Source organism: Mchenga conophoros, linkage group LG16 (assembly GCF_057382185.1).
Source record: "Mchenga conophoros isolate Kocher_MC1m ecotype Shallow Benthic linkage group LG16, M_conophoros_male_GT1.1, whole genome shotgun sequence".
NCBI classification, from domain to species: Eukaryota; Metazoa; Chordata; class Actinopteri; order Cichliformes; family Cichlidae; genus Mchenga; species Mchenga conophoros.
The window spans coordinates 32,442,583-32,454,187 of NC_140541.1; the positions used below are offsets into that span (position 1 = coordinate 32,442,583).

Consider the following 11,605-nt stretch of genomic DNA (forward strand, 5'->3'; position numbering starts at 1 on the left):
GTTTCCTACCATGATACTGGAGATTACAAAGGAGTCACGTTCTTACCGGTCACTGTTGGTGTCATGGGCGTGGCCCTCACTATCACTTTGCTCATTACAGAAGAGAGCTGTTCTTGGACACTGGGAAGGTCAGTGAACTCGGACACTGACAGAGCATAACTGGGCTCATATGATATTTTCTGCAGCTCTCTAGCATCTGAGGTCCTAGTTCCAATGCCAATCACATAAATGCCTTGCTGTTTGAGAGCTGAGCCTGGGCTATCTACATTATCAAAAGACCTTCCCCCAGTTAGTAAGATCAATATCTGTGGGACACCCTGCAGGCGTCTACTTCCAGAGGAGTTTGTAAAGACGTTGTCTCTGACGTATTGGAGAGCTGCCCCAGTGTTTAGGGGTCTTCCTCCTCTGTGTCTAAGCCCTCTGACCGAGTCCACCACATCCTCCCTTGTGGTATATGTGTTCAGATAGAAATGGACCTCTGGTTCTCTGCTGTACTGGACCACAGAGACATGGTCTTTGTTTTCTCCCACATTGATTTTCTCCACCACTCTCTCTACAAAATCACGCATGGCAGGAAAGCCATTCCTTGTGCCATCAGAACCATCCAGAAGGAATACAATATCTTTTATGACACGTGAAGCTGAGAAAAGACAGTAGGACAAAAAAATGAAAACCTTTCACAAAGCTTGTGAAATTATCTTTCACTGGCACACTAATATTTTAACAACACTAGCCTGGCCTACTTCTGTTTTAGAAAGACCACAGCATGCTACCAACTGGTTTGAAATGCACAAAAAACCTATACAAACATCACATTCATTTATTTGCTTTTCCTCACTGTAGCTGAAATTAGTAACTTTTGGAGCCAGCAATAGGATGTGTCTGACAACGTACCAATTACGGTTGGTAATTCTGGGGTGACTTCAAAAACTGCAGCTTCCACAGAGGACTCAAGTTGCTGTTGCACTTTGGGTAGGTCAGTAAGTTCAGACACAGATAGAGCATAACTGGGCTCGCCAGTTATGGTCTGAAGTTCTCTGGGGTCAGAGCCTCGGGTTCCAATTGCAATGGTCAAGACACCCAGCTGTTTGAGAGCAGAGGCTGGTTCATCAATACTGTCAAATGATCTTCCACCAGTGATCAATATTAGGACCTGCGGAACTCCTGATGGCCGCCTGCTTCCGGCAGAGGCCGTGAAGACGTTATCCCTCAAGTACCGGAGAGCTGCTCCAGTGTTGAGGGGTCGTCCGCCTTTGTGCCTCAAACCTCTGACACTGTCAAGGACCTCTCTTTTTGTGGTGTACGTGTTCAGATAGAACTGGACGGCTGGATCGCTGCTGTACTGAACAACCGACACACGGTCTTTGCCATCATCCACACTGAGTGTGTCTACTTGTTTTTGGACAAAGTCTCTCATAGCTGGGAATCCACTTCTAGTAGCATCAGATCCATCCAGCAAAAACACCACATCCCTTCCTGCTGGCTGTCTGACCACTAAGAGACATGAGATTTACCATATGTTTAACTTGGTCAATCAAATATTTTGCAGCTAAAAAGCACCATGGTAAAATTGAACTCTTTCTTTACAACCACAACTATTTTATAAAAAAAACAAAAAACAAAAACGAAAACAGAACAAAAAAAAAGAAAAAACAATCCACTGGCTGATTAAACACAGCAAAACCAAATGATTTCTTTTCACACTGTTTCCTACAATGATACTGGACTTTGAAGATGGGTCATGTTCTTACCAGTCACTGTTGGGGTCAAAGGTGTGACCCTCATTGGCACTGTGCTCATTACAGAAGAGAGCTGTTCTTGAACATTGGGAAGGTCAGTGAACTCAGACACAGATACAGCATGACTGGGCTCGCCAGTTATGGTCTGAAGTTCTCTGGGGTCAGAGCCTCGGGTTCCAATTGCAATGGTCAAGACACCCAGCTGTTTGAGAGCAGAGGCTGGTTCATCAATACTGTCAAATGATCTTCCACCAGTGATCAATATTAGGACCTGCGGAACTCCTGAGGGCCGCCTGCTTCCGGCAGAGGCCGTGAAGATGTTATCCCTCAAGTACCGGAGAGCTGCTCCAGTGTTGAGGGGTCGTCCGCCTTTGTGCCTCAAACCTCTGACACTGTCAAGGACCTCTCTTTTTGTGGTGTACGTGTTCAGATAGAACTGGACGGCTGGATCGCTGCTGTACTGAACAACCGACACACGGTCTTTGCCATCATCCACACTGAGTGTGTCTACTTGTTTTTGGACAAAGTCTCTCATAGCTGGGAATCCACTTCTAGTAGCATCAGATCCATCCAGCAAAAACACCACATCCCTTCCTGCTGGCTGTCTGACCACTAAGAGACATGAGATTTACCATATGTTTAACTTGGTCAATCAAATATTTTGCAGCTAAAGAGAAACATCTTGAAATTGAACTCTTTCTTCGCAAGCACAACTATTTAAAAAAAAAAACACAATCCACTAGCTAACTGAACACAGCAAATCACATTTGGTTTCTTTTCACACTGTTTCCTACCATGATACTGGAGATTACAAAGGAGTCACGTTCTTACCGGTCACTGTTGGTGTCATGGGTGTGGCCCTCACTATCACTTTGCTCATTACAGAAGAGAGCTGTTCTTGGACACTGGGAAGGTCAGTGAACTCGGACACTGACAGAGCATAACTGGGCTCATATGATATTTTCTGCAGCTCTCTAGCATCTGAGGTCCTAGTTCCAATGCCAATCACATAAATGCCCTGCTGTTTGAGAGCTGAGGCTGGGCTATCTACATTGTCAAAAGACCTTCCCCCAGTTAGTAAAATCAATATCTGTGGGACACCCTGCAGGCGTCTACTTCCAGAGGAGTTTGTAAAGACGTTGTCTCTGACGTATTGGAGAGCTGCCCCAGTGTTTAGGGGTCTTCCTCCTCTGTGTCTAAGCCCTCTGACCGAGTCCACCACATCCTCCCTTGTGGTATATGTGTTCAGATAGAACTGGACGGCTGGATCGCTGCTGTACTGAACAACCGACACACGGTCTTTGCCATCATCCACACTGAGTGTGTCTACTTGTTTTTGGACAAAGTCTCTCATAGCTGGGAATCCACTTCTAGTACCATCAGATCCATCCAGCAAAAACACCACATCCCTTCCTGCTGGCTGTCTGACCACTAAGAGACATGAGATTTACCATATGTTTAACTTGGTCAATCAAATATTTTGCAGCTAAAAAGCACCATGGTAAAATTGAACTCTTTCTTTACAACCACAACTATTTTATAAAAAAAACAAAAAACAAAAACAAAAAAAGAACTAAAAAAAAAGAAAAAACAATCCACTGGCTGATTAAACACAGCAAAACCAAATGATTTCTTTTCACACTGTTTCCTACAATGATACTGGACTTTGAAGATGGGTCATGTTCTTACCAGTCACTGTTGGGGTCAAAGGTGTGACCCTCATTGGCACTGTGCTCATTACAGAAGAGAGCTGTTCTTGAACATTGGGAAGGTCAGTGAACTCAGACACAGATACAGCATGACTGGGCTCGCCAGTTATGGTCTGAAGTTCTCTGGGGTCAGAGCCTCGGGTTCCAATTGCAATGGTCAAGACACCCAGCTGTTTGAGAGCAGAGGCTGGTTCATCAATACTGTCAAATGATCTTCCACCAGTGATCAATATTAGGACCTGCGGAACTCCTGATGGCTGCCTGCTTCCGGCAGAGGCCGTGAAGACGTTATCCCTCAAGTACCGGAGAGCTGCTCCAGTGTTGAGGGGTCGTCCGCCTTTGTGCCTCAAACCTCTGACACTGTCAAGGACCTCTCTTTTTGTGGTGTACGTGTTCAGATAGAACTGGACGGCTGGATCGCTGCTGTACTGAACAACCGACACACGGTCTTTGCCATCATCCACACTGAGTGTGTCTACTTGTTTTTGGACAAAGTCTCTCATAGCTGGGAATCCACTTCTAGTAGCATCAGATCCATCCAGCAAAAACACCACATCCCTTCCTGCTGGCTGTCTGACCACTAAGAGACATGAGATTTACCATATGTTTAACTTGGTCAATCAAATATTTTGCAGCTAAAGAGAAACATCTTGAAATTGAACTCTTTCTTCGCAAGCACAACTATTTAAAAAAAAAAAACACAATCCACTAGCTAACTGAACACAGCAAATCACATTTGGTTTCTTTTCACACTGTTTCCTACCATGATACTGGAGATTACAAAGGAGTCACGTTCTTACCGGTCACTGTTGGTGTCATGGGTGTGGCCCTCACTATCACTTTGCTCATTACAGAAGAGAGCTGTTCTTGGACACTGGGAAGGTCAGTGAACTCGGACACTGACAGAGCATAACTGGGCTCATATGATATTTTCTGCAGCTCTCTAGCATCTGAGGTCCTAGTTCCAATGCCAATCACATAAATGCCCTGCTGTTTGAGAGCTGAGGCTGGGCTATCTACATTGTCAAAAGACCTTCCCCCAGTTAGTAAAATCAATATCTGTGGGACACCCTGCAGGCGTCTACTTCCAGAGGAGTTTGTAAAGACGTTGTCTCTGACGTATTGGAGAGCTGCCCCAGTGTTTAGGGGTCTTCCTCCTCTGTGTCTAAGCCCTCTGACCGAGTCCACCACATCCTCCCTTGTGGTATATGTGTTCAGATAGAACTGGACGGCTGGATCGCTGCTGTACTGAACAACCGACACACGGTCTTTGCCATCATCCACACTGAGTGTGTCTACTTGTTTTTGGACAAAGTCTCTCATAGCTGGGAATCCACTTCTAGTAGCATCAGATCCATCCAGCAAAAACACCACATCCCTTCCTGCTGGCTGTCTGACCACTAAGAGACATGAGATTTACCATATGTTTAACTTGGTCAATCAAATATTTTGCAGCTAAAGAGAAACATCTTGAAATTGAACTCTTTCTTCGCAAGCACAACTATTTTGTAAAGAAAAAAACAATCCACTAGCTAACTGAACACAGCAAATCACATTTGGTTTCTTTTCACACTGTTTCCTACAATGATACTGGACTTTGAAGATGGGTCATGTTCTTACCAGTCACTGTTGGGGTCAAAGGTGTGACCCTCATTGGCACTGTGCTCATTACAGAAGAGAGCTGTTCTTGAACACTGGGAAGGTCAGTGAACTCAGACACAGATACAGCATGACTGGGCTCGCCAGTTATGGTCTGAAGTTCTCTGGGGTCAGAGCCTCGGGTTCCAATTGCAATGGTCAAGACACCCAGCTGTTTGAGAGCAGAGGCTGGTTCATCAATACTGTCAAATGATCTTCCACCAGTGATCAATATTAGGACCTGCGGAACTCCTGATGGCCGCCTGCTTCCGGCAGAGGCCGTGAAGACGTTATCCCTCAAGTACCGGAGAGCTGCTCCAGTGTTGAGGGGTCGTCCGCCTTTGTGCCTCAAACCTCTGACACTGTCAAGGACCTCTCTTTTTGTGGTGTACGTGTTCAGATAGAACTGGACGGCTGGATCGCTGCTGTACTGAACAACCGACACACGGTCTTTGCCATCATCCACACTGAGTGTGTCTACTTGTTTTTGGACAAAGTCTCTCATAGCTGGGAATCCACTTCTAGTAGCATCAGATCCATCCAGCAAAAACACCACATCCCTTCCTGCTGGCTGTCTGACCACTAAGAGACATGAGATTTACCATATGTTTAACTTGGTCAATCAAATATTTTGCAGCTAAAGAGAAACATCTTGAAATTGAACTCTTTCTTCGCAAGCACAACTATTTAAAAAAAAAAACTCAATCCACTAGCTAACTGAACACAGCAAATCACATTTGGTTTCTTTTCACACTGTTTCCTACCATGATACTGGAGATTACAAAGGAGTCACGTTCTTACCGGTCACTGTTGGTGTCATGGGCGTGGCCCTCACTATCACTTTGCTCATTACAGAAGAGAGCTGTTCTTGGACACTGGGAAGGTCAGTGAACTCGGACACTGACAGAGCATAACTGGGCTCATATGATATTTTCTGCAGCTCTCTAGCATCTGAGGTCCTAGTTCCAATGCCAATCACATAAATGCCTTGCTGTTTGAGAGCTGAGCCTGGGCTATCTACATTATCAAAAGACCTTCCCCCAGTTAGTAAGATCAATATCTGTGGGACACCCTGCAGGCGTCTACTTCCAGAGGAGTTTGTAAAGACGTTGTCTCTGACGTATTGGAGAGCTGCCCCAGTGTTTAGGGGTCTTCCTCCTCTGTGTCTAAGCCCTCTGACCGAGTCCACCACATCCTCCCTTGTGGTATATGTGTTCAGATAGAAATGGACCTCTGGTTCTCTGCTGTACTGGACCACAGAGACATGGTCTTTGTTTTCTCCCACATTGATTTTCTCCACCACTCTCTCTACAAAATCACGCATGGCAGGAAAGCCATTCCTTGTGCCATCAGAACCATCCAGAAGGAATACAATATCTTTTCTGTCACGTGAAGCTGAGAAAAGACAGTAGGACAAAAAAATGAAAACCTTTCACAAAGCTTGTGAGATTATCTTTCACTGGCACACTAATATTTTAACAACACTAGCCTGGCCTACTTCTGTTTTAGAAAGACCACAGCATGCTACCAACTGGTTTGAAATGCACAAAAAACCTATACACACATCACATTCATTTATTTGCTTTTCCTCACTGTAGCTAAAATTAATAACTTTTGGAGCAAGCAACAGGATGTGTCTGACAACGTACCAATTACGGTTGGTAATTCTGGGGTGACTTCAAAAACTGCAGCTTCCACAGAGGACTCAAGTTGCTGTTGCACTTTGGGTAGGTCAGTAAGTTCAGACACAGATAGAGCATAACTGGGCTCGCCAGTTATGGTCTGAAGTTCTCTGGGGTCAGAGCCTCGGGTTCCAATTGCAATGGTCAAGACACCCAGCTGTTTGAGAGCAGAGGCTGGTTCATCAATACTGTCAAATGATCTTCCACCAGTGATCAATATTAGGACCTGCGGAACTCCTGATGGCCGCCTGCTTCCGGCAGAGGCCGTGAAGACGTTATCCCTCAAGTACCGGAGAGCTGCTCCAGTGTTGAGGGGTCGTCCGCCTTTGTGCCTCAAACCTCTGACACTGTCAAGGACCTCTCTTTTTGTGGTGTACGTGTTCAGATAGAACTGGACGGCTGGATCGCTGCTGTACTGAACAACCGACACACGGTCTTTGCCATCATCCACACTGAGTGTGTCTACTTGTTTTTGGACAAAGTCTCTCATAGCTGGGAATCCACTTCTAGTAGCATCAGATCCATCCAGCAAAAACACCACATCCCTTCCTGCTGGCTGTCTGACCACTAAGAGACATGAGATTTACCATATGTTTAACTTGGTCAATCAAATATTTTGCAGCTAAAAAGCACCATGGTAAAATTGAACTCTTTCTTTACAACCACAACTATTTTATAAAAAAAACAAAAACGAAAACAGAACAAAAAAAAAGGAAAAACAATCCACTGGCTGATTAAACACAGCAAAACCAAATGATTTCTTTTCACACTGTTTCCTACAATGATACTGGACTTTGAAGATGGGTCATGTTCTTACCAGTTACTGTTGGGGTCAAAGGTGTGACCCTCATTGGCACTGTGCTCATTACAGAAGAGAGCTGTTCTTGAACATTGGGAAGGTCAGTGAACTCAGACACAGATACAGCATGACTGGGCTCGCCAGTTATGGTCTGAAGTTCTCTGGGGTCAGAGCCTCGGGTTCCAATTGCAATGGTCAAGACACCCAGCTGTTTGAGAGCAGAGGCTGGTTCATCAATACTGTCAAATGATCTTCCACCAGTGATCAATATTAGGACCTGCGGAACTCCTGAGGGCCGCCTGCTTCCGGCAGAGGCCGTGAAGACGTTATCCCTCAAGTACCGGAGAGCTGCTCCAGTGTTGAGGGGTCGTCCGCCTTTGTGCCTCAAACCTCTGACACTGTCAAGGACCTCTCTTTTTGTGGTGTAAGTGTTCAGATAGAACTGGACGGCTGGATCGCTGCTGTACTGAACAACCGACACACGGTCTTTGCCATCATCCACACTGAGTGTGTCTACTTGTTTTTGGACAAAGTCTCTCATAGCTGGGAATCCACTTCTAGTAGCATCAGATCCATCCAGCAAAAACACCACATCCCTTCCTGCTGGCTGTCTGACCACTAAGAGACATGAGATTTACCATATGTTTAACTTGGTCAATCAAATATTTTGCAGCTAAAGAGAAACATCTTGAAATTGAACTCTTTCTTCGCAAGCACAATTATTTTGTAAAAAAAAAAAGATCCACTAGCTAACTGAACACAGCAAATCACATTTGGTTTCTTTTCACACTGTTTCCTACCATGATACTGGAGATTACAAAGGAGTCACGTTCTTACCGGTCACTGTTGGTGTCATGGGCGTGGCCCTCACTATCACTTTGCTCATTACAGAAGAGAGCTGTTCTTGGACACTGGGAAGGTCAGTGAACTCGGACACTGACAGAGCATAACTGGGCTCATATGATAGTTTCTGCAGCTCTCTAGCATCTGAGGTCCTAGTTCCAATGCCAATCACATAAATGCCTTGCTGTTTGAGAGCTGAGCCTGGGCTATCTACATTATCAAAAGACCTTCCCCCAGTTAGTAAGATCAATATCTGTGGGACACCCTGCAGGCGTCTACTTCCAGAGGAGTTTGTAAAGACGTTGTCTCTGACGTATTGGAGAGCTGCCCCAGTGTTTAGGGGTCTTCCTCCTCTGTGTCTAAGCCCTCTGACCGAGTCCACCACATCCTCCCTTGTGGTATATGTGTTCAGATAGAAATGGACCTCTGGTTCTCTGCTGTACTGGACCACAGAGACATGGTCTTTGTTTTCTCCCACATTGATTTTCTCCACCACTCTCTCTACAAAATCACGCATGGCAGGAAAGCCATTCCTTGTGCCATCAGAACCATCCAGAAGGAATACAATATCTTTTATGACACGTGAAGCTGAGAAAAGACAGTAGGACAAAAAAATGAAAACCTTTCACAAAGCTTGTGAAATTATCTTTCACTGGCACACTAATATTTTAACAACACTAGCCTGGCCTACTTCTGTTTTAGAAAGACCACAGCATGCTACCAACTGGTTTGAAATGCACAAAAAACCTATACAAACATCACATTCATTTATTTGCTTTTCCTCACTGTAGCTGAAATTAGCAACTTTTGGAGCCAGCAATAGGATGTGTCTGACAACGTACCAATTACGGTTGATAATTCTGGGCTGACTTCAAAAACTGCAGCTTCCACAGAGGACTCAAGTTGCTGTTGCACTTTGGGTAGGTCAGTAAGTTCAGTCACAGATAGAGCATAACTGGGCTCGCCAGTTATGGTCTGAAGTTCTCTGGGGTCAGAGCCTCGGGTTCCAATTGCAATGGTCAAGACACCCAGCTGTTTGAGAGCAGAGGCTGGTTCATCAATACTGTCAAATGATCTTCCACCAGTGATCAATATTAGGACCTGCGGAACTCCTGATGGCCGCCTGCTTCCGGCAGAGGCCGTGAAGACGTTTTCCCTCAAGTACCGGAGAGCTGCTCCAGTGTTGAGGGGTCGTCCGCCTTTGTGCCTCAAACCTCTGACACTGTCAAGGACCTCTCTTTTTGTGGTGTACGTGTTCAGATAGAACTGGACGGCTGGATCGCTGCTGTACTGAACAACCGACACACGGTCTTTGCCATCATCCACACTGAGTGTGTCTACTTGTTTTTGGACAAAGTCTCTCATAGCTGGGAATCCACTTCTAGTAGCATCAGATCCATCCATCAAAAACACCACATCCCTTCCTGCTGGCTGTCTGACCACTAAGAGACATGAGATTTACCATATGTTTAACTTGGTCAATCAAATATTTTGCAGCTAAAAAGCACCATGGTAAAAGTGAACTCTTTCTTTACAACCACAACTATTTTGTAAAAAAACAAACAAAAAAACAAACAAAAAAAGAACTAAAAAAAAAGAAAAAACAATCCACTGGCTGATTAAACACAGCAAAACCAAATGATTTCTTTTCACACTGTTTCCTACAATGATACTGGACTTTGAAGATGGGTCATGTTCTTACCAGTCACTGTTGGGGTCAAAGGTGTGACCCTCATTGGCACTGTGCTCATTACAGAAGAGAGCTGTTCTTGAACATTGGGAAGGTCAGTGAACTCAGTCACAGATAGAGCATAACTGGGCTCGCCAGTTATGGTCTGAAGTTCTCTGGGGTCAGAGCCTCGGGTTCCAATTGCAATGGTCAAGACACCCAGCTGTTTGAGAGCAGAGGCTGGTTCATCAATACTGTCAAATGATCTTCCACCAGTGATCAATATTAGGACCTGCGGAACTCCTGAGGGCCGCCTGCTTCCGGCAGAGGCCGTGAAGACGTTATCCCTCAAGTACCGGAGAGCTGCTCCAGTGTTGAGGGGTCGTCCGCCTTTGTGCCTCAAACCTCTGACACTGTCAAGGACCTCTCTTTTTGTGGTGTAAGTGTTCAGATAGAACTGGACGGCTGGATCGCTGCTGTACTGAACAACCGACACACGGTCTTTGCCATCATCCACACTGAGTGTGTCTACTTGTTTTTGGACAAAGTCTCTCATAGCTGGGAATCCACTTCTAGTAGCATCAGATCCATCCAGCAAAAACACCACATCCCTTCCTGCTGGCTGTCTGACCACTAAGAGACATGAGATTTACCATATGTTTAACTTGGTCAATCAAATATTTTGCAGCTAAAAAGCACCATGGTAAAAGTGAACTCTTTCTTTACAACCACAACTATTTTATAAAAAAAACAAAAACGAAAACAGAACAAAAAAAAGGAAAAACAATCCACTGGCTGATTAAACACAGCAAAACCAAATGATTTCTTTTCACACTGTTTCCTACAATGATACTGGACTTTGAAGATGGGTCATGTTCTTACCAGTCACTGTTGGGGTCAAAGGTGTGACCCTCATTGGCACTGTGCTCATTACAGAAGAGAGCTGTTCTTGAACATTGGGAAGGTCAGTGAACTCAGACACAGATACAGCATGACTGGGCTCGCCAGTTATGGTCTGAAGTTCTCTGGGGTCAGAGCCTCGGGTTCCAATTGCAATGGTCAAGACACCCAGCTGTTTGAGAGCAGAGGCTGGTTCATCAATACTGTCAAATGATCTTCCACCAGTGATCAATATTAGGACCTGCGGAACTCCTGATGGCCGCCTGCTTCCGGCAGAGGCCGTGAAGATGTTATCCCTCAAGTACCGGAGAGCTGCTCCAGTGTTGAGGGGTCGTCCGCCTTTGTGCCTCAAACCTCTGACACTGTCAAGGACCTCTCTTTTTGTGGTGTACGTGTTCAGATAGAACTGGATGGCTGGATCGCTGCTGTACTGAACAACCGACACACGGTCTTTGCCATCATCCACACTGAGTGTGTCTACTTGTTTTTGGACAAAGTCTCTCATAGCTGGGAATCCACTTCTAGTAGCATCAGATCCATCCAGCAAAAACACCACATCCCTTCCTGCTGGCTGTCTGACCACTAAGAGACATGAGATTTACCATATGTTTAACTTGGTCAATCAA

General features: G+C 45.2%; 8 protein-coding genes across 9 annotated transcripts in view; all 8 read right to left on the reverse strand.

The window, feature by feature from the left end:
• Positions 1–11,605, reverse strand: part of LOC146557102 (collagen alpha-3(VI) chain-like) — a 104,282-nt gene that overhangs the window by 31,852 nt on the left and 60,825 nt on the right. The window lies entirely within an intron of this gene.
• LOC146557108 (collagen alpha-3(VI) chain-like) lies at positions 24–1,417 on the reverse strand. The gene is made up of 2 exons (XM_085250105.1): positions 895–1,417; positions 24–640 (listed from the first exon to the last, which is right to left on the reverse strand). The coding sequence occupies exons 1-2, from the start codon at positions 1,415–1,417 to the stop codon at positions 24–26; spliced, it is 1,140 nt and encodes a 379-aa protein (XP_085106231.1).
• Positions 1,711–3,145, reverse strand: LOC146557109 (collagen alpha-3(VI) chain-like). Its single transcript, XM_085250095.1, has 2 exons — positions 2,571–3,145; positions 1,711–2,351 (listed from the first exon to the last, which is right to left on the reverse strand). Exons 1-2 carry the CDS (start codon positions 3,091–3,093, stop codon positions 1,711–1,713), a joined length of 1,164 nt encoding a protein of 387 aa, XP_085106221.1. The 5' UTR covers positions 3,094–3,145.
• On the reverse strand, positions 3,388–4,771 carry LOC146557110 (collagen alpha-3(VI) chain-like). The gene is made up of 2 exons (XM_085250083.1): positions 4,249–4,771; positions 3,388–4,028 (listed from the first exon to the last, which is right to left on the reverse strand). The coding sequence occupies exons 1-2, from the start codon at positions 4,769–4,771 to the stop codon at positions 3,388–3,390; spliced, it is 1,164 nt and encodes a 387-aa protein (XP_085106209.1).
• Positions 5,028–6,667, reverse strand: LOC146557111 (collagen alpha-3(VI) chain-like). Its single transcript, XM_085250088.1, has 2 exons — positions 5,888–6,667; positions 5,028–5,668 (listed from the first exon to the last, which is right to left on the reverse strand). The coding sequence occupies exons 1-2, from the start codon at positions 6,408–6,410 to the stop codon at positions 5,028–5,030; spliced, it is 1,164 nt and encodes a 387-aa protein (XP_085106214.1). The 5' UTR covers positions 6,411–6,667.
• Positions 6,592–8,108, reverse strand: LOC146557112 (collagen alpha-3(VI) chain-like). The gene is made up of 3 exons (XM_085249538.1): positions 7,586–8,108; positions 6,736–7,335; positions 6,592–6,617 (listed from the first exon to the last, which is right to left on the reverse strand). The coding sequence occupies exons 1-3, from the start codon at positions 8,106–8,108 to the stop codon at positions 6,592–6,594; spliced, it is 1,149 nt and encodes a 382-aa protein (XP_085105664.1).
• LOC146557113 (collagen alpha-3(VI) chain-like) lies at positions 8,382–9,775 on the reverse strand. Its single transcript, XM_085250104.1, has 2 exons — positions 9,253–9,775; positions 8,382–8,998 (listed from the first exon to the last, which is right to left on the reverse strand). The coding sequence occupies exons 1-2, from the start codon at positions 9,773–9,775 to the stop codon at positions 8,382–8,384; spliced, it is 1,140 nt and encodes a 379-aa protein (XP_085106230.1).
• Positions 10,072–11,484, reverse strand: LOC146557114 (collagen alpha-3(VI) chain-like). The gene is made up of 2 exons (XM_085250084.1): positions 10,962–11,484; positions 10,072–10,712 (listed from the first exon to the last, which is right to left on the reverse strand). Exons 1-2 carry the CDS (start codon positions 11,482–11,484, stop codon positions 10,072–10,074), a joined length of 1,164 nt encoding a protein of 387 aa, XP_085106210.1.